Below are 21,005 nucleotides of genomic sequence, written 5' to 3'. Positions count from 1 at the left end.
TTATTGCTAGTTTTCGAAAACCATACTATTTTAAACAAAACAGACAGAGATAGTATTTTTATTGCTAGTTTTCGAAAACCATACTATTTTAAACAAAACAGAGATAGTATTTTTATTGCTAGTTTTCGAAAACCATACTATTTTAAAATGGGGTATTTAAAAACGAAACTGAATGTTGACTGTTGACGTTACAACACATTTGTTTACTGAGCACTTTTTTAACAAATAACAAAATATATATTTAAAAAAAATATATTTTGGTGCACAGCACACATTTTAGTATCATACTGAATACCACTTGAATGCATATCTTGCATACATGAAAAATAACACTTGTAATTGATAAACGAGACTTCTAAACGATAAACAAGGTATCCCAGTCAAGTCTGCTAATAGACTGCTATTTGACCTAGATAAGCAAGTGTAGTATAAACCCAAAGTAGAATACAGGGCAGTTTCATAGGTACCAAACAGAATTAACCAAAATTATTCTGGAGACAGCAGCTTAAAATATATATTTCAATTATCATTGATGTACATGTATACTCTTCAAAAAAAGAAACGCAAAAGGGTACAAATGGGTTATAACTCCGATTTTATGTTTCCTACCGGTTCATGCTTTGTGAATATAAGGTCATTGCATGTCCCAAACACATTCCCACGGTTACATTCGATAAAACGCAGCTACTGTACAATAAAGTTCCAAAATGTGAATATTCGCAAAAACGCAGCCACGTGCAAACCATGTCACCACTGCACGTGCGTTGTCTGCACGTGCAACATGAACACCGACAGTATAAAAGTGCAGGGTGTTCGCTTGCCTGGCCTCTGTATCTGGCCGACAGTTGACAATCCAGGACATGCCACGTCTCAGTGAACCGCAGAGAAACAATGCCATCGGCCGACTAGACGCAGGCAAACCCAGAACGGCCGTTGCCAGGGCATTCCATGTGTCCCCAAGCACCATCTCCAGACTGTGGGACCGTTACCAGCAACATGGATCAACACGTGACCTCCCTAGATCCGGTCGACCACGGGTCACTACCCCCGGGCAGGACCGCTACATCCGGGTACGCCACCTTCGGGAACGATTGACTACTGCCACCTCCACAGCCGCAGCAATACCAGGTTTGCGCAGGATATCCGACCAGACCGTACGGAACCGCCTACGTGAGGTAGGAATTCGTGCCAGACGTCCAGTTCGAGGTGTCATCTTAACACCACAACACCGTCGACTCCGACTGCAGTGGTGCCAGATTCATCGACAATGGCCTCAACTGCGATGGAGACAGGTGTGGTTCAGTGACGAGTCTCGATTTCTGCTCCGACGTCATGATGGAAGATGTCGCGTGTATAGGCGTCGTGGTGAACGTTATGCGGCAAATTGCGTGCAGGAAGTGGACAGATTCGGCGGGGGTAGTGTCATGGTGTGGGCAGCCATCTCACACACTGGCAGAACTGACCTGGTCCACGTGCAGGGCAACCTGAATGCACAGGGCTACATTGACCAGATCCTCCGCCACACATCGTTCCAGTTATGGCCAACGCCAACGCAGTGTTCCAACATGACAACGCCAGGCCTCACACAGCACGTCTCACAACGGCTTTCCTACAGAACAACAACATTAATGTCCTTCCTTGGCCATCGATATCACTGGATTTGAACCCAATTGAGCATCTATGGGACGAGTTGGACCGACGACTCCGACAGCGACAACCACAGCCCCAGACCCTGCCCGAGCTGGCAGCAGCCTTGCAGGCCGAGTGGGCCACCATCCCCCGGGACATCATCCGTACTCTGGTTGCTTCAATGGGCAGGCGGTGCCAGGCAGTTGTCAACACACGCGGAGGCCACACCCGGTATTGACTCCAGATAACCTTGACCTTGGTGGTGTGTCCTATCACTTACTCACAATGGACTAGAGTGAATTGTGAACAATCCTGCAACATTTGGTAATTATCGGACTCACCATTCAATAATTAAATCAATTCTCCAAATGTTACGACAATGTGGTTTTGCGTTTCTTCTTTTGAAGAGTATATATACATTTATTCCATATTGGACAAATAACAGACAGTGGGAAAACAATAAAATATTTTGACTGCCAACTTATGTTGATAATTCTACATAATACCAAACAAATTATTCATTGAAATAAATAGTGTGGAAGTTATTAAAAAAGGTGTTTCTTGTGTTTTATTGTTGTTTCCTGGGACTGTTTTGAGAATTATATAATTATGCTTGTTGCTCTAGAACAAAGAAGAAAAACACCTGGAGCTATCCCTTGAAGCGGTCATCAAACAGGTGCAGGACTTGAAGAATTCTGTCACCGCCTTTCTCTTCAAACTGGAAGAGGAATATCACCAGCTAAACTGGTGAGTAACGTCTTGAAACGGTTGAAAGAGCATAATCTGTGTAATTAGAGCTCATACCCGAGGTGGAATGGATTAAATTAGTTTACATTTTATGGGTCATCCCTACTTGACAAATTTCTCAAAATGGAAATGTTACTAAGATTTTTTGCCTAATTTTAATCAACATTAACTGATCTAAAATATAAAAATTATAAAACCCCACGAAAATAATACATACCGATTCAAATATGAACTTTGTTTTATGTATTTATGAAACATTAAAGTGAATATATGTGAGTAAAAATTATAAACTTGTACCCACTCAACGTGATTTTTGTCAAAATTTAATCCAGTAGTCCCCCACTGTTTCTGTCGGAGCAGTACTACAGTGTAGTCCAAAACTGTTTTGATGCTATCCAAAGTGCATATTAATTATGAATAACTGATATAGTCACCCAAGTGCCTACATGTAGATCACTGCTTTCAGCTTATGGCTACATTGTTTCTTAAGATGATTACAAATATATTGCCATCCTTGCCAATGCTAATATAGATATAGATATAGATATAGATATATATATATATATATATATATATATATATATATATATATATATATATACACACAAGCGCGTCTATTAAAAGCCACCCTAGAGTTAGCATAGTTAAATTTTATCTGCTTTGTAAACCAATTGTTCAGATAAAATGCTCTTGTAGAATATTGAACCTTGCCCAGACACAGAATTGAAAGTTTTAAAGATATTTAAAAAACAAACTTGTTTTATATTCTACAGGCCATCAGTACTTGACAATTTTGCTCTGTTGTCGGGTCAGTTGAACGTCCTTGGCAAACTATTGAAGAGTGACAAAATCCCTGCTCTGCGTAATTACGCTCTGTTTCCAGTGCTACTGTCACCTGACAGGGATCCAGAACTTGAGGTTTGGTCATTTAAAAAAAAAAAAAAGACTTTATACTGCGTTGTTACTGGAAATAAAGAACACCTATATAATGGATATATAATGGATGAAAGTAAAATGCTTTTATTAATATAGTGATATATTTGAAGTGATGGAGTCCAGTTGATTGTATAATGGAACATAGGTCTTGGAAATAGGCAGTGAGACAGGTTATGTGTGTCTGCCCCCTTCTATTGCAAGTTAAATTAATTTAGCTGGTTTCTTCTTTGTAATTTAACAAGATTTAAAAAAAATTCATTCACCTAATATCAATTGCTGACCCAAATTTGTATCTTTGTATCGACAGTTGTGAAATTATATCGATACTACATGAAAGTTTTATCATAGTTTTATTGGTTTGTAGAAACTGACAGAAGGTCGAGTTTCTGTTTTTAACCATGAAGTTGCACCCGATTATCTTCGAACAAAGCCAGATGCCGACGCTGAAGTGGTTGTGAATGAAATGAGCAGTAAAGTTGCTAGCATTTCCTCTGATGCTGCCATGGTTTGTATTGCAGTCATTTCTTTAGCTCTTATTAAATGGTTGTCACATTGGAGTTCTATGATGCAAATAACTCATGAATGTCAGCATTAAAAGTTATTTGTAATGCAATCACCAAACTGTTTAAGACTTGAAACACAAGTAACAAGAGAAGCAGTCAGCTACATATTACACCTGTCAGGAGTATGAGAAGCACATACACGTGAGTAGGTTGTGGTGACCTAGTTAAGGTATGCAACATGCCCCATTGCCATGTTGTACTCTATGATCCTGTATGAATTGATAAGGAAGATATGCCCCAGTCCCATGTTGTACTCTATGATCCTGTATGAATTGATAAGGAAGATATGCCCCAGTCCCATGTTGTACTCTATGATCCTGTATGAATTGATAAGGAAGATATGCCCCAGTCCCATGTTGTACTTGTATGATCCTATATGAATTGATAAGGAAGATATGCCCCATTCCCATGTTGTACTCTATGATCCTGTAAATTGATAAGGAAGATATGCCCCGTTCTTATGTTGTACTCTATGCTCCTGTGAATTGATAAGGAAGATATGCCCCATTCTCATGTTGTACTCTGATCCTGTGAATTGATAAGGAAGATATGCCCCATTCCCATGTTTGTACTCTATGATCCTATACGAATTGATAAGGAAGATATGCCCCAATCCCATGTTGTACTCTATGATCCTATACGAATTGATAAGGAAGATATGCCCCAATCCCATGTTGTACTCTATGATCCTATACGAATTGATAAGGAAGATATGCCCCATTCCCATGTTGTACTCGTATGATCCTATGTGAATTGATAAGGAAGATATGCCCCATTCCCATGTTGTACTCGTATGATCCTATGTGAATTGATATGGAAGATATGCCCCATTCCCATGTTGTACTCGTATGGTTTTATGTGAATTGATAAGGAAGATATGCACCAATCCCATGTTGTACTCTATGATCCTGTATGAACTGATAAGAAAGATATGCCCCATTCCCATGTTGTACTCGTATGATCCTATGTGAATTGATAAGGAAGATATGCCTCGATCAAGAGATGTCAACATGTGCCCTAGTATAATACGAGTCATCAAGCCAGGTGTAGAAAAATGGGTATCTCAGTGTTTTAAGAGTGATATTTTCTTCAGTACCCCAAGTAACTGATGTTTGGTGTTTTTCAGAAATAAAAGCAACATTATTAGCCAACAATTACAAAATACATAGTGTTTTTGTTCTTGGGGCAGGGGGATTCAAACAAGGATAGTACTACTAAAAGTTTGATATAAGCAGTATGCCTTTTTAAAGAAAAACGTCACTTATTTGAGGCCTGTCTGGTACACCGTATTTGACATTGCCAAGGAAAGTTATATTCTGTATAATTTTTTCCCTAGAAATGTGGCAAGGCATAGTATACTAAAGACTTTTGGGGCATTTTCACCATTTTTAGGGAACTTTTTTTTTTTTTAATTAAAAACATTTAAAAATTGAAATAAAAATAATTGTACTTTTTTTGTTTTTATTATTCATAGATACCTTGTTTACAATTAACTGTCCCAATCCAGGGGAAAAAAAGACAGTTGGTCTAAATAACTCAGTAATGATATGTAATTAATGTGCTTGCTTTAATAACTGAATGAAAAAATAAATAACAGGCATATTTTATTAATTAATGTTCTGAGTGTTTTATAAAGGCAATTTTAGAATTAATTATTGAAAAAGGCTTGTTTAATATGATGGCAGCATGGTGCTAGACTACTGAAGCATGGTGCCGCACCATGCTAAAACAAGCCAGGGTAAACACTACTGTAAATCTTGTGATGGTTATATATTTTTTCTTGAAGGGACATAATTTTTCACAATTCTTTTTCTGCGTTATTTTTAGAAACAGTTGGTGAGCCTGAACAAGGTAACGAGTAACATTCTGGATTTGCTCAACTCGGCAAGAGAACAGTGGGACAAGGATGCAAGTGAGTACATCAGTAGATAGTGTGGTTGTCATGGTTTTCACATGTCGTGGACATTGTGAAGTGTCTTGGAATTGGCAGGTGTAATTTTTAAAGCCTGGAAAATTATGGAATTTTTAGTTGGGCCAATGAGAGTTGCGGAAAACTAAATTGGTTGATAATTAAATTTGTCCTCATTTAAAATAACATGAAAACAAGTAATTGAGGACTGCATTTAAAATAACATGAAAACAAGTAATTGAGGACTGCAGAAAAATACTTTTTAAAATAACATGAAAACAAGTAATTGAGGACTGCAGAAAAATACTTTTTAAAATAACATGAAAACAAGTAATTGAGGACTGCATTTAAAATAACATGAAAACAAGTAATTGAGGACTGCAGAAAAATACTTTTTAAAAAAAACATAAAAAGAAGTAATTGAGGACTGCAGAAAAATACTTTTTAAAAAAAACATGAAAAGAAGTAATTGAGGACTACAGAAAAAACTTTTAAAAAAAAACATGAAAAGAAGTAATTGAGGACTGCAGAAAAATACTTTAAAAAACCCCCATGAAATTGAGGACTGCAGAAAAATACTTTTAAAAAAACCCATGAAAAATACCTTTTGAAAGATCATAAAAATTTATGAAATTTAGTTGCTAACAAAGTGCATGAACCATAAATATGCTGTTAATCTATTTAAGTTTGTTTTATTTGACCTATCAACTACTACTTTAAAAAAACACAACACCTGCAATTAAGAAAATATTGAATATAAACAAATATAGTCCACAGTAAAAAAAGGTGACTTGGGGAATTAAAAATTCTGTGGGCAATTGCAGAGATTGCAAAACACTTTAATGGTCTTTACTAAAAAAAAAAAAACTTTTTTTGTTTTTTGTTATTCAACAATATTTACACTACAGAGATGTTTTTATAAACATGTTTGGTGGATATATGTTTTAGACTGTTAATTATTGCTGTTGAGTATTTAATTTTTTATTTCCACCTTCAACAGGTCAGAGAACTGCCCAGCCCCAGACGTCATCTCTGACAGACACACACATGCTGATAGCTGCCCTGCAGTTTGGAAAAGGTTTACGGCTTCGTCGTCCCGACACCCCACAGCAGCAGCAACAGCATGCTGTCAATGTGCAACAACATCAGAAACAAGGTACGCTTCTCACGGTTACTTGTTCCATGTTCTCTTGTTATTGTTACAGTCGACTGTGTAATCAAAGTGCTGCTGGGAAAGAGGTTAACATCTTGTTAACATTAACTTAGAAGCTAAAAAAGTAAAAGTGCTAATAGTTCAAATTTAATTTTTTTAAATTTATATACAGACGTTCATTGTTGAAAACTGTAGAGAGTAAAAACTTGCATTCCTTACAATGTCAACATGTGATAAAATGGTATTGATTTATATCCTACGTGTGTAAAGAGTTGTTTGTTCTGTTTAAAAAAAGAGATGGCTTTGCAAAGTGGTAGGAGAAAATTGTACATTAAAGGTGCACGCCCTAGTTGGAGCCCGTGAAAATATAACTAAGTTTACAAACCTGCAACACATATGGATACTGTTATAACAGAGAGAAACTAAAATCTGTGATGTTTTAACAGGGAATTACTGTCCAAAAATAGTGTAGACCGTGTGTCGATAACCATTACTTCTCAGACAAACGTGCACTTTTAGAATGACAAAAACCTGGAGGACCAGAACCAGTTCAGGTGTACGAAAATTAATATTCTAAATAATAAAATGAAAGTACTTTTAATTTAAATGATCAAAAAACGGCTTTGGTGGTGAAAAATGTGTCATAGTGTTTAAAAACTACAATATGTCACTTTAAAAGTGCCTTGACCATGAGTTACCTCCCTTGAATAATGCCATAAATTTCTTCAATTTTCCCAATCTGCAGCCGTGTTGTATGTAGTAGCCTAGATGGGGCAGTGAGTTTTACCATTTTCATTCTGTAGACCATGTTTTCAAATCACTGAATATTTGTAGTTATGTTTAGGTATTGTTAAGCAAGTAACCCAATATCTGCAGTTTAAACTGTGTTGTGTCTTTGAGCAAATAACAAATGAAAAAGGTTAATATCCTTTGTTTTTCAGGAGGCTCAGTGGGGAAAGCTCAGAGTGCAGTGAGAACCAATATAAAAGCTGCAGTCAGTTCATCACCCTACCAGAGATCCTGATTGTAAATCCGTGTTGTAGTTGATGTCATGGAGATCATTCAGTGATGCAGACAAGCTACGGCTCAGCCATGTCATTCATGCGCCGACTGCTTTCGAAAATCTGATCACTAAAGTCATGACTTCAGTGGTATAAGCCACATTTTTGAAGTCATTTCAGATCTTGTTGGAAATGCAGTACAAAGAGTTAAACATAACTCAAGACAGTGGTGAGCTCCAAGTTGTGTGAACTTACACTAATGCTCAATTTTAAACAACAAACAGTGAAGAGGGGATGTTGGAAAAATTGACTGATTTAGGCACACACCATAATAGCTGCCAGAATTTTAAATCAGTACACACTATACAAGAGAGAACAAGTGTAATCAAAACAATTTCTTTCACTTTATTATATACGGAGAGGTACAGCAATAAGTAAATATATGTTACTAATACAATAAATAATAAAATAGTAAGAAAACATCTGTATGATTGTTAATCCACAAGGGAACACTAGTTACCCAAATGTCGTACATGGCAATACAATTCATTTAGCAAACAAAGTCTCCTTTCATGTTTTGTTAAAAAATTGAAATGCAGTATGGTTAGAGTGCACAAACGTTTCACTTTGTAAAGCACTCGAATAGGTGTTACACATGCCTCTTCACGTTTATCACACATTGAGTTAAAGTTCATTTCAGAGAATATATTGAACTATTATTTTTTAAAATAGAAGAAAACAGATTTTTGTTACATTATTCAAATTTAACTAATGATAATGTTTATAAGGAATGAAATAAATTCCAACGTAATTATTAATATGTGAACTGACAGGCGCCTCTGCACAGAGTCCCAATCACTCTCACTCTCAAGTGTTTTACACTTTAATAACCATGCCTACGACAAATACTGAGTTATTCTTATCTGAGGTAGCAGTGACAAATGCAAGACATGTTGAATTTTAATACAATCGCGAAGCCACATTTTCTCATGTATAGTTAACCAAACTGAATTATTGCAGTTCCTTATTGGCTTAGCCATTAAAAAGATGAAGTAAGTATAAATGAGTATATGACAGGCTAAAAGGCATTTGAGATTTTGGTTCATTCCACCACTTGCATATCGAAGTGTACATGGTACAGTTTCAAGCACTTATGGGAGAAAAAAAACACTTTTATGAAGAAAAAAAACTTAGTTTGAGAAACATGAAATACAAATATAAAAACAGCATTTAAATTGCTGTTCATCAGATCGACAAAAGTGAATTAAAATTTTATTTGACAAATACATTTCTTCACTAATTTGACAAAAAGTAAAAATAATAATGTTCAAAACTGGTTCACTGTTCAGTTGTTAACTGAAATTAGCATATAGAAAAGATTTTCTTTCCAAATTTACCAAGTGCTAATGAGTTTTGTTGTCCAGCTCAAACATCTCAAACATCAATATTATTTCTTTAAAAATGAGCACAATACTGTAAATAGTTGCTATAATTATTTTTATAACTCAACACAAAAACAGATCTAATTTTACTGTTTACTGTAAAGTAAATCGGCTCGGATTCAGTGGCATATTCAAGAGTAATGTGAATAATTTGACTGGTACCATCATCTTCTATCACTTCACATTCGCATAATGTTCTGTGCAAACATCAGTCTAGCAAGCAACTGCAGTTGCATGTTCTGCTAAGCATGCTTCTCTGAGCACATATCAGTTCTGGAAATATCACCCAAGTGACCACAAGTACGTACTGGTAACCATGAAGTTGGGTTTTACATTTCAGTTTTGAGGCACCAGTGAAAATAATTTCTCCAAACAAAAAGGAATGCACACCTCGTTTGGGTTTGTCACTTTAAACATTTTGCATCATGATCATGACCACATCATTTCAACCATCCAACCAAAAATCCATTTTGCTTTGCTTGCACTTTAAGCAGACAGACCTTGTGACAACTGCTCCATTCAGGGCCATAATACGACCTGAACTTACAGGCTACATTTGTTTCAGTGTAAAATATCCGGAATCCAGCATTGTGAAGTTGTTTAAGAATCTGCAGTTGTCGAAGATACTGGTTCCTTGAGCCGTGTCCAAATCTCTTCTCACCGTTGATGACTTCAAAGTCATGGAACTCGACCACTAGCTGTTTAATAGAACCAAATGTCGCTGTTTTGGAAATGTGTTCTAAAACGGACCATTCTGCACTGCCAATGTCCATCTTCATTATGTCAATAGTACGCTGTAAAAACAAACAAAAAAAACACCCCAGATATCATTACATGAAATTCCATTGTTATCTCATCCTCAACTGTTTATTGTTGTTATAAAATATAATAGAAATTGTTTTTACCCCCCCCCCCCCCAGAATAATGGAATATGAAAATATATATGTATTATCCTAGAAACATTTTAGGTTTTCATGAACGTCTTCATGTGTTGCATTTGAAAATACTTCTAGTAATAATTATTTTTCAAATGTGCCAACCTGCTTGTGACACTGATATACCTGTTGGTGATGATGTCTGTGTTAAGTTTCCTAGTTAGTTTTCAAATGTACCACCCACGCCACCCTGCTTGTGACATTGATACCTGTTGGTGATGACGTCTGTGTTAAGTTTCCTAGTTAGTTTTCAAATGTACCACCCACGCCACCCTGCTTGTGACACTGATATACCTGTTGGTGATGACGTCTGTGTTAAGTTTCCTAGTTAGTTTTCAAATGTACCACCCACGCCACCCTGCTTGTGACACTGATATACCTGTTGGTGATGATGTCTGTGTTAAGTTTCCTAGTTAGTTTTCAAATGTACCACCCACGCCACCCTGCTTGTGACACTGATATACCTGTTGGTGATGACGTCTGTGTTAAGTTTCCTAGTTAGTTTTCAAATGTACCACCCACGCCACCCTGCTTGTGACATTGATACCTGTTGGTGATGACGTCTGTGTTAAGTTTCCTAGTTAGTTTTCAAATGTACCACCCACGCCACCCTGCTTGTGACACTGATATACCTGTTGGTGATGACGTCTGTGTTAAGTTTCCTAGTTAGTTTTCAAATGTACCACCCACGCCACCCTGCTTGTGACATTGATACCTGTTGGTGATGATGTCTGTGTTAAGTTTCCTAGTTAGTTTTCAAATGTACCACCCACACCACCCTGCTTGTGACACTGATATACCTGTTGGTGATGATGTCTGTGTTAAGTTCCCTAGTTAGTTTTCAAATGTACCACCCACACCACCCTGCTTGCAACACTGATATACCTGTTGGTGATGACGTCTGTGTTAAGTTTCCTAGTTAGTTTTCAAATGTACCACCCACACCACCCTGCTTGTGACACTGATATACCTGTTGGTGATGACGTCTGTGTTAAGTTTCCTAGTTAGTTTTCAAATGTACCACCCACACCACCCTGCTTGTGACACTGATATACCTGTTGGTGATGATGTCTGTGTTAAGTTCCCTAGTTAGTTTTCAAATGTACCACCTAGGCCACCCTGCTTGTGACACTGATATACCTGTTGGTGATGACGTCTGTGTTAAGTTTCCTAGTTAGTTTTCAAATGTACCACCCACGCCACCCTGCTTGTGACACTGATATACCTGTTGGTGATGACGTCTGTGTTAAGTTTCCTAGTTAGTTTTCAAATGTACCACCCACGCCACCCTGCTTGTGACACTGATATACCTGTTGGTGATGACGTCTGTGTTAAGTTTCCTAGTTAGTTTTCAAATGTACCACCCACGCCACCCTGCTTGTGACATTGATACCTGTTGGTGATGACGTCTGTGTTAAGTTTCCTAGTTAGTTTTCAAATGTACCACCCACGCCACCCTGCTTGTGACATTGATACCTGTTGGTGATGACGTCTGTGTTAAGTTTCCTAGTTAGTTTTCAAATGTACCACCCACGCCACCCTGCTTGTAACACTGATATACCTGTTGGTGATGATGTCTGTGTTAAGTTCCCTAGTTAGTTTTCAAATGTACCACCCACGCCACCCTGCTTGCAACACTGATATACCTGTTGGTGATGACGTCTGTGTTAAGTTTCCTAGTTAGTTTTCAAATGTACCACCCACGCCACCCTGCTTGTGACATTGATACCTGTTGGTGATGACGTCTGTGTTAAGTTTCCTAGTTAGTTTTCAAATGTACCACCCACGCCACCCTGCTTGTGACACTGATATACCTGTTGGTGATGACGTCTGTGTTAAGTTTCCTAGTTAGTTTTCAAATGTACCACCCACGCCACCCTGCTTGTGACATTGATACCTGTTGGTGATGACGTCTGTGTTAAGTTTCCTAGTTAGTTTTCAAATGTACCACCCACGCCACCCTGCTTGTGACACTGATATACCTGTTGGTGATGACGTCTGTGTTAAGTTTCCTAGTTAGTTTTCAAATGTACCACCCACGCCACCCTGCTTGTGACACTGATATACCTGTTGGTGATGACGTCTGTGTTAAGTTTCCTAGTTAGTTTTCAAATGTACCACCCACGCCACCCTGCTTGTGACATTGATACCTGTTGGTGATGACGTCTGTGTTAAGTTTCCTAGTTAGTTTTCAAATGTACCACCCACGCCACCCTGCTTGTGACACTGATATACCTGTTGGTGATGACGTCTGTGTTAAGTTTCCTAGTTAGTTTTCAAATGTACCACCCACGCCACCCTGCTTGTGACATTGATACCTGTTGGTGATGACGTCTGTGTTAAGTTTCCTAGTTAGTTTTCAAATGTACCACCCACGCCACCCTGCTTGTGACACTGATATACCTGTTGGTGATGACGTCTGTGTTAAGTTTCCTAGTTAGTTTTCAAATGTACCACCCACGCCACCCTGCTTGTGACACTGATATACCTGTTGGTGATGACGTCTGTGTTAAGTTTCCTAGTTAGTTTTCAAATGTACCACCCACGCCACCCTGCTTGTGACATTGATACCTGTTGGTGATGACGTCTGTGTTAAGTTTCCTAGTTAGTTTTCAAATGTACCACCCACGCCACCCTGCTTGTGACATTGATACCTGTTGGTGATGATGTCTGTGTTAAGTTTCCTAGTTAGTTTTCAAATGTACCACCCACGCCACCCTGCTTGTAACACTGATATACCTGTTGGTGATGATGTCTGTGTTAAGTTCCCTAGTTAGTTTTCAAATGTACCACCCACGCCACCCTGCTTGCAACACTGATATACCTGTTGGTGATGACGTCTGTGTTAAGTTTCCTAGTTAGTTTTCAAATGTACCACCCACGCCACCCTGCTTGTAACACTGATATACCTGTTGGTGATGATGTCTGTGTTAAGTTTCCTAGTTAGTTTTCAAATGTACCACCCACGCCACCCTGCTTGTGACACTGATATACCTGTTGGTGATGACGTCTGTGTTAAGTTTCCTAGTTAGTTTTCAAATGTACCACGACACTGATATACCTGTTGGTGATGACGTCTGTGTTAAGTTTCCTAGTTAGTTTTCAAATGTACCACCCACGCCACCCTGCTTGTGACACTGATATACCTGTTGGTGATGACGTCTGTGTTAAGTTTCCTAGTTAGTTTTCAAATGTACCACCCACGCCACCCTGCTTGTGACACTGATATACCTGTTGGTGATGAAGTCTCTTTTGAGCTTCCTCCAGGGTGTAGAGCTGTCTGCCCTGACTGTCCACCTTGTTCACGTTGGAGATGGCGGCTGGGTGGAAGTGAACTCGCAGTGAATGGTCGTGTTCTCCTAAACCCATCCTGTGGAGAGTTATGACAATCACAAAACTTAGCACATCCAAAGTCACTACATAACGAATTTATTCCAGTCGCTGATCCTAGTTTGTGAAATATTCATACTCTTCTGTTTCAAATAAAAGTGCATTTAGAACTGCTTTATACAACTAGAAAACATTGGAGGTGACCAAATTGGTAAAATTGTTCCAGTTTTATATGTTTAATTTAAAGTACAATGGCTGATGTGTATTCTTGTGCTGTTTGTATTATTACTATAGTCCGTCCTACAGGGAACGCCTTTTTGATACTATAGAATCTACTACAAGTTATTTATTTCTGAAAGGATTGTTTTGTAACTTGCACACACAAATAGTATTTGTTTGTTATTTCCAAAAAACTTTTACTTTTCTTCTTACGTCATACCAAACTGAAATCATTAACAAAAAACACTTGTAGATGGATGGGACGGACTATAGACATGTTAACAGTTTACAGATTTAAGTGAACAAAATTGTACTTCGGATCAAAGGAATGGACTTCACATCCATACTTCGTCGCAATTGAGTCATCAAACATGAAATTGTAGTTTATGCTGAAAAAAATAAAATAGGTCAATATTTATTTTGTGTTAAATTCGTCAGAATTTCATTTACGTAGTCAGAAACATAAAACAGAAACTGTCATTCCCCATGGCCAAAAGACATACATGCCAAATTGGTGTATATGTTTTGTTCATACGCAAACACTCTGACAATAACTATATGCAGGACCGTGTCTGGTTGGTTGCAAGTGTACATTCTCCGAAAAATATAAATGTTTTGTTCTGCCACCCCACTTATTTTCAGCTAGGTTTGGCCCACATCTGGGGTTCCTACATACAGTTTACCACTGGTATTATGGTCTATGGTAAGTCCTATTCTGAACATGGACAAGTACTGGGTATTTATCTGGCACACGTATATCGTTGCCAGGTAGTCCAGACAACGGATGCACTCCAAGGACGTGGTATTTCCTAACACACCCGTTAATGAGAACACCATTCGTTATTTATGACGAGACATACCAATAACACGCACACGTGCATTAATGATTTAAAGGCGTGTGGCTGGCTGTTTCAAGATGGTGACCCGGTCACCACAGCCAAACCAATTTTGCACGATGGGACTTGATAACTTCGTGACGTTAATCTCGACTTGAAACTGATTACTTTGTGAAGCATTAACACAAGCGCAATAAATAAGGTTTGGTTGCAGAAGACGATTATATTTGTTTTTGAGGATTTGTAGGAAATCGAATACAATATTCGTGTCCGTTAGATACCATTTATCTTATGTGTAGATAGCTTTAGATAAATGGTTTCTAACGGCCGCTCATGTAGTATTTGATCATCAAGTAATACTGAATACCAAGCTCACCCTAATGAGTAGACGAGACAGGGGGTCGTCAGTGGGTTGGCCGAGACCACGCAGATATCCCAGCCTCCATGACCCAGGCCGCCTAGTCGCTCCTTCCGGTGGCAGACGGTCTGTATGTTCGTGATGTACCTAGATAGAAATCATGTCATCAGTTCTAGCCCACATGTAGGCCTATTCCCAAACAATAATGTCGATATGTTATAGTTACGTTATATAATAAAATATTCTGTATATATGTAACTGGGTTTCTGTTTGGGTTTACCTATGCACTGGCCTAGCCAGGGGAAGGGTCATATGAGCCATGGTCACCACCCACCACACCTCTTTTTCGATCCATCATCTTTTGTTTGCCTGTAGTCCCGTAACGTGTGTAAAAGACAGTGTGAGTGCCCAAACCCAACATATAACAATCTAAGTCGGTGTCATCGATACAAAGACTACATAATGATATCGTCGATAGGACATAAGATTTTCCAACATTTCTCAGTTTTTGTGCCCGACTGTGGACAGTTTCATGTTTGGCACGTTTCACGCTGAAAATTAATCATTTTAAGGAAAAAAGAAAATTAAATATGTGTATTTCAAACTATATTAGTGTTCTGGTAGTAATAAGAATCGTGGTTTAGTCGTAGATTTGTTTACGTACAAAACTAAGCTTACGATGTTTTGTGAAACTGGGCCCCGATTCTTCAATAGAGACGGACAAGGATTAGAAGTCGTATTATTGAAAAGGACGAGACGGACAAGGATTAGAAGTCGTATTGTTGAAAGGACGGATAGGACTAGAAGTAGTGTTTTTGTAAAAATCAATAATTTGATAGGTGAGAAATCTAGATGCCCGCCTCCGTTCCACACGCGCCGTTATATAGGGATTTCACAGCTTACCTTTGATAAAGACAGATGAGGTCTAGGAGTCGTGCTTTTTTAAGGACCGATTCTTCTGGTATAAAGACTGTTCCTTCCGTGGAAGTAAAGTTTGTTTCGCAGTCAATGAAAATGTCAGTCGTTGAAACCTAAGCAACAATATTTAAAAGATCAAACCGCATGAATAATATGTGCAGGTGTGTACAATCAAACCTGCCCGCGCTTTTTCCCCCTCCCAAGCAATGAACTCGTAAGAAGCGGTTACCTGTCAAACGCGGCAGCAGTAAAATAAATTGGATCCAAAATCGCTGAAATACCCGTAATAAACAGCCACATGAAATGTACTGTTCTATAAATCTGATCGACAAAATCGTAATACATGATCCGGGCAAAGCCGGTTTAAGAATCCGCGGGGCGTATAGCACAAATAATAGCGGGATCGCCTTCACAGGATATATATTTTTCAACCCCCTCGGTGAGAGAAAAAATAAATGTATACATCACCGCGGGGGGTGGGGGGGGGGGGTTAGCACGTGCTATATGTGCTACTAGGAATAAACGGGCTCTGGACCAGGGCCTATCTGTGCACAGTGTAGAATCGAATGGGCATTTGGCAAAATAGTGTCATCTATAGGACAGCCACTCCCGAGATCCATTACTGGAAATTTCATCCCTCTTGCATCACCGAAAAGTGGACTGCCAATCCCAGACTAATTTACTAAATCAGCACTAGCACAGGACAGACCTCATTAAAATAAGTACAGCTGTGATGACACTCATGAATCACTGCCATAAGAGTGATTATATCAGGTGTTCATGAAAGATGAGCATATCCTGCCCCACCGGTGGCACCTGTCATGAGTACTGCCACCATAGCTGTCATTTGTCACTTCATCTAAAACGACAAGAAATAATAATTGCGCAAGAGCTTGACCAAAGAGATGCACAAGTTCAAAATATGCAATAACATCGGCCCTCTGAAGTCGATGGACATAATAACATTGCTCCCGTCGGTAGACCCATTGGGCCATTTCTCGTTCCAGCCAGTGCTTCACAACTGGTGTAACAAAGGCCGTGGTATGTACTATCCTGTCTGTGGGATGGTGCATATAAAAGATCCCTTGCTGCTAATCGAAAATAATAGCCCATGAAGTGGCGACAGCGGGTTTCCTCTCTCAATATCTGTGTGGTCCTTAACCATATATCCGTAAATAAAATGTGTTGAGTGCGTCGTTAAATAAAACATTTCCTTCAAACATTGGTGGAACAATCTTGCCAGATCGATATGGCATTGTTTCAAATCTGCATACAATTAGCATGCTCTTTGTAGGGCATCTTCGAAGGTGCAGACACTAAGAGCAGAAAGTATATTGCTCCACACTATTGGACAATTGAAGTAATTCTTTTGTCATACAGCTTACTTTGGAGATCCATGTCGCTTTGAATCTCTATGCATAGATCGAAGTAAAAAAAAGAAGATTTAATACCTTCAGATGTTTCTTTCATTTCTAACTCTTGTGGGTAAATCAATGGAAGGTAATCCGTATTTCTGCTATTATTGAATGATACAAGATCATCAATATAGCGAAAAGTAAAGCTACAAGTTTCAGACAAGATTCCTTTGTTTTGATTTAACCAGATCAGTCAGAAATTTTGATTTATATGCATAGATAAAGAAATCGGCCAGTAAAGGAGCAGTTTGTGCCAATGGATACCCACTTCCTGTTTATATATATATAATTTCCTATCCACAAATTTGACAGGCTATATGTTGTCAATGAGGTAAGTCCAGCATATTATATTGGTTTAAAAATTGTCCAGATCCGTTGGAGATAGTTTCGTTCACCGTTCTTTGTAACAAATGCCCCATTCATTAAGGAAGGATTATTTAGAAAACGGCGACAAGATGAACCAAATAAGCATTTTTCACACCTTCACCGATACTAGTACCCATTCATTCTGACATTTCAATTGTATATCAAAAAGAGTGAGAAGGGTGAAAGCCCACACAATTTATCAATATTATGTGATATCGTGAACTACTCCACAATAAATCTCCAACTTTCGTACTGGAGGGGATGGGGAAGGGGTGGAAGCCTAAACATTTAAAATAAAAATTATGCTGTCAGTAGTATTTTTGTATAGAAATACATAATAAATAAAGTAATTTCTGCGATATCATTTACACAGACCATTTTTATACCGGTCAGTGTAGCTGTGGGTGGGGGTTTGCAGAACATATTAATAGATTTAAAAGTTTCATGTTTGACCGTAACGCGTTTTTAGCATTGCTGCCCATATTGAATTCTAAAATATCCCCTTCACCATACTTCCAGATACACGTATAAACACCCGGTTGGCCGCGCCAATCCTTCACGGCTTACACCCACCTTTGGTTGTGACAGGTACAGAACAAGCCAATACACCAATAATCCCAAGATGAGAACTGCCGCACACACCCGCACCGCTTTCCATTTGTCTCGGCAAACTATGGACGCCATAACGGACTGCTCGTGGAATGTGCGTGCAGTAAGCCAACTTATTGTTCACTGAAAAATGTATTATGATGTCCCATGGAATAAGATCAGTGTGTTGTATTTGCTACCTTGGAAACCAAACTTGTTTTGGTTAGGCTCAACTATCGATGCGTGCGTTGTTGAATATCGCGTCAGTAAAACGTTTAGCGACGGCGAATTTCTTTTCACATATAGAATAATTAAAGATCAAGTAGCGAAATACTAAACACAAATGTAATATTGAAGACCAACGCTGATTTTATCAAATGATCGTTGCACGGAGACTACATTAAAATTTAAAATAGTCTACTTGCCAACCGATCACTGCTCGGCGTTCCTCGATCGATTAAAATAATAGGGCCATGCGCGGCACAAAGAAAACTCGTGCGAGAATGGTTCTTTCATTAATGTCATTAATAATACGCACAATTACATATTATATTCAAGACCGTGGCCCTTTATTAAGAAATACAAGTTAAAAGCGACACGGTTTATTGTTCCTGGTTCTATAATCGGCTGATTAACGGACAACACGTATCGACGGCCTTGAACAGAGCCCACGTCAACCCGATAAGTAGCTGGGGTTGAAACAGGCAGTTAATCAGGCTTCTTATTGTTGAATGTTTACTACTTACTGGCAGGGGCTCTAGTGTCATCAACGAACTTGAACAATAATCCAACTAAAGGTCTGTGATGTCACATTTAACAAACTTGGTGTCAAGACACAGGCGGCTAATTGGAGCTGGTATGATTGTTAAAATTGAGACTTTTCAACACCATGTACACCATAGCCTGGTAGGACGTTTGTGTTACATGACCATCCAAGCTGACAATAACAATATTCAATAATTCATCTGTCAGGTCTTCAACGTTTTTACATACGACGAGAACATCATCATTTTCTTTCACTCACACCATGTCAATTCAATCTGATAAACACAGACTCCCACTAATGTCATTTGGATGTGATAAACACAGACTCCCACTAATGTCATTTGGATGTGATAAACACAGACTCCCACTAATGTCATTTGAATGTGATAAACACAGACTCCCACTGATGTCATTTGAATGTGATAAACACAGACTCCCACTAATGTCAGTTGAATGTGATAAACACAGACTCCCACTGATGTCAGTTGAATTTGATAAACACACACTCCCAATAATGTCAGTTGAATGTGATAAACATACTTCCATTAATGCCAGTTGAATCTGATAAACACAACACTTCCCTCAAAAACGTGTTAGCTGAATGTGATAAACAGACTCCCACTACATCATACCAGGCGTGTGCAGAAATTTATGCAGGAGGAATCTAGATGTGGCGAGCGAGGTTTCATATGTGGTGGTGGTAGAGTCATGCTCACCCAGAAAATATACTGGGAAAAATGAAAATTTGCTTGAGCAGGAGACGGGTGGGTGGTTGAATCTGATAAACAGACTTCCAACGTATGTCAATTACCTGATAAATACATTCCCCTCCCACTTAACGTCAGTTGAATGTAGTAAAACACAGAATAACACTGCAAGGAATCTATATGAAAACACATTCCCCCTCCCACTAACGCCAGTTGAATGTAGTAAAACACAGAACAACACTGCAAGGAATCTATATGAAAACACATTCCCCCTCCCACTTAACGCCAGTTGAATGTGGTAAAACACAGAACAACACTGCAAGGAATCTATATGAAAACACATTCCTCCTCCCACTTAACATCAGTTGAATGTGGTAAAACACGGAATAACACTGCAAGGAATCTATAAGAAAACATTCCCCCTCCCACTGTACGTCAGTTGAATGTGGTAAAACACGGATAACACTGCAAGGAATCTATATGAAAACACATTCCCCCTCCCACTGTATGTCATTTGAATGTGGTAAAACACGGATAACACAGCAAGGAATCTATATGAAAACACATTCCCCATCCCACTTAACGTCAGTTGAATGTGGTAAAACACGGATAACATAGCAAGGAATCTATATGAAAACACATTGCCCCTCCCACTTAACATCAGTTGAATGTGGTAACACACGAATAACACTGCAAGGAATCTATATGAAAACACATTCCCCCTCCCACTTAACGTCACTTGAATGTGGTAAAACACGGATAACACTGCAAGGAATCTATATGAAAACACATTCCCCCTCCCACTTAACGTCAGTTGAATGTGGTAAAACACGGATAACACAGCAAGGAATCTATATGAAAACACATTCCCCCTCCCACTTAACGTCACTTGAATGTGGTAAAACACGGAATAACACTGCAAGGAATCTATATAAAAAAACATTCCCCCTCCCACTTAACGTCAGTTGAATGTGGTAAAACACGGTATAACAATGCAAGGAATCTATATGAAAACACATTCCCCCTCCCACTTAACGTCAGTTGAATGTGGTAAAACATGAATAACACTAAGGAATCTATATGAAAACACATCCCCCCTCCCACTTAACGTTGGTTGAATGTGGTAAAACACGGAACAACACTGCAAGGAATCTATATGAAAACACATTGCCCCTCCCACTTAACGTC

General features: G+C 38.7%; 2 protein-coding genes across 3 annotated transcripts in view; one reads left to right on the top strand and one right to left on the bottom strand.

Annotated features, from left to right (window-relative positions):
* The window catches only part of LOC121375922 (mediator of RNA polymerase II transcription subunit 8-like), a 14,634-nt gene extending 6,221 nt beyond the window's left edge, over nt 1-8,413 (top strand). Inside the window, exons 2-7 of the mRNA XM_041503634.1 lie at nt 2,255-2,376; nt 3,150-3,294; nt 3,677-3,817; nt 5,703-5,787; nt 6,785-6,940; nt 7,879-8,413. Of these exons, the coding sequence (XP_041359568.1) occupies nt 2,255-2,376; nt 3,150-3,294; nt 3,677-3,817; nt 5,703-5,787; nt 6,785-6,940; nt 7,879-7,961 (732 nt within the window). The 3' untranslated portion in view covers nt 7,962-8,413. The remainder of the gene's footprint in view (nt 1-2,254; nt 2,377-3,149; nt 3,295-3,676; nt 3,818-5,702; nt 5,788-6,784; nt 6,941-7,878) is intronic.
* Nucleotides 8,330-18,993, bottom strand: LOC121375921 (methyltransferase-like protein 24). 2 transcript variants are annotated; one of them, XM_041503632.1, is made up of 6 exons: nt 18,331-18,993; nt 15,962-16,089; nt 15,077-15,205; nt 14,179-14,253; nt 13,547-13,685; nt 8,330-10,174 (listed from the first exon to the last, which is right to left on the bottom strand). In XM_041503632.1, the coding sequence occupies exons 1-6, from the start codon at nt 18,439-18,441 to the stop codon at nt 9,821-9,823; spliced, it is 936 nt and encodes a 311-aa protein (XP_041359566.1). In that variant the 5' UTR covers nt 18,442-18,993; the 3' UTR covers nt 8,330-9,820. The 2 variants fall into 2 exon arrangements, with proteins under 2 accessions (XP_041359566.1, XP_041359567.1); XM_041503633.1 differs by lacking the exon at nt 8,330-10,174 and adding an exon at nt 13,366-13,461.
* Nucleotides 18,994-21,005: the final 2,012 nt, after the last annotated feature.

The sequence above is a fragment of the Gigantopelta aegis genome, chromosome 6 (assembly GCF_016097555.1).
Source record: "Gigantopelta aegis isolate Gae_Host chromosome 6, Gae_host_genome, whole genome shotgun sequence".
Taxonomy (NCBI): Eukaryota; Metazoa; Mollusca; class Gastropoda; order Neomphalida; family Peltospiridae; genus Gigantopelta; species Gigantopelta aegis.
Note: the sequence above shows the minus strand (reverse complement) of the source record. Positions and strands in the feature narration are given on the sequence as shown.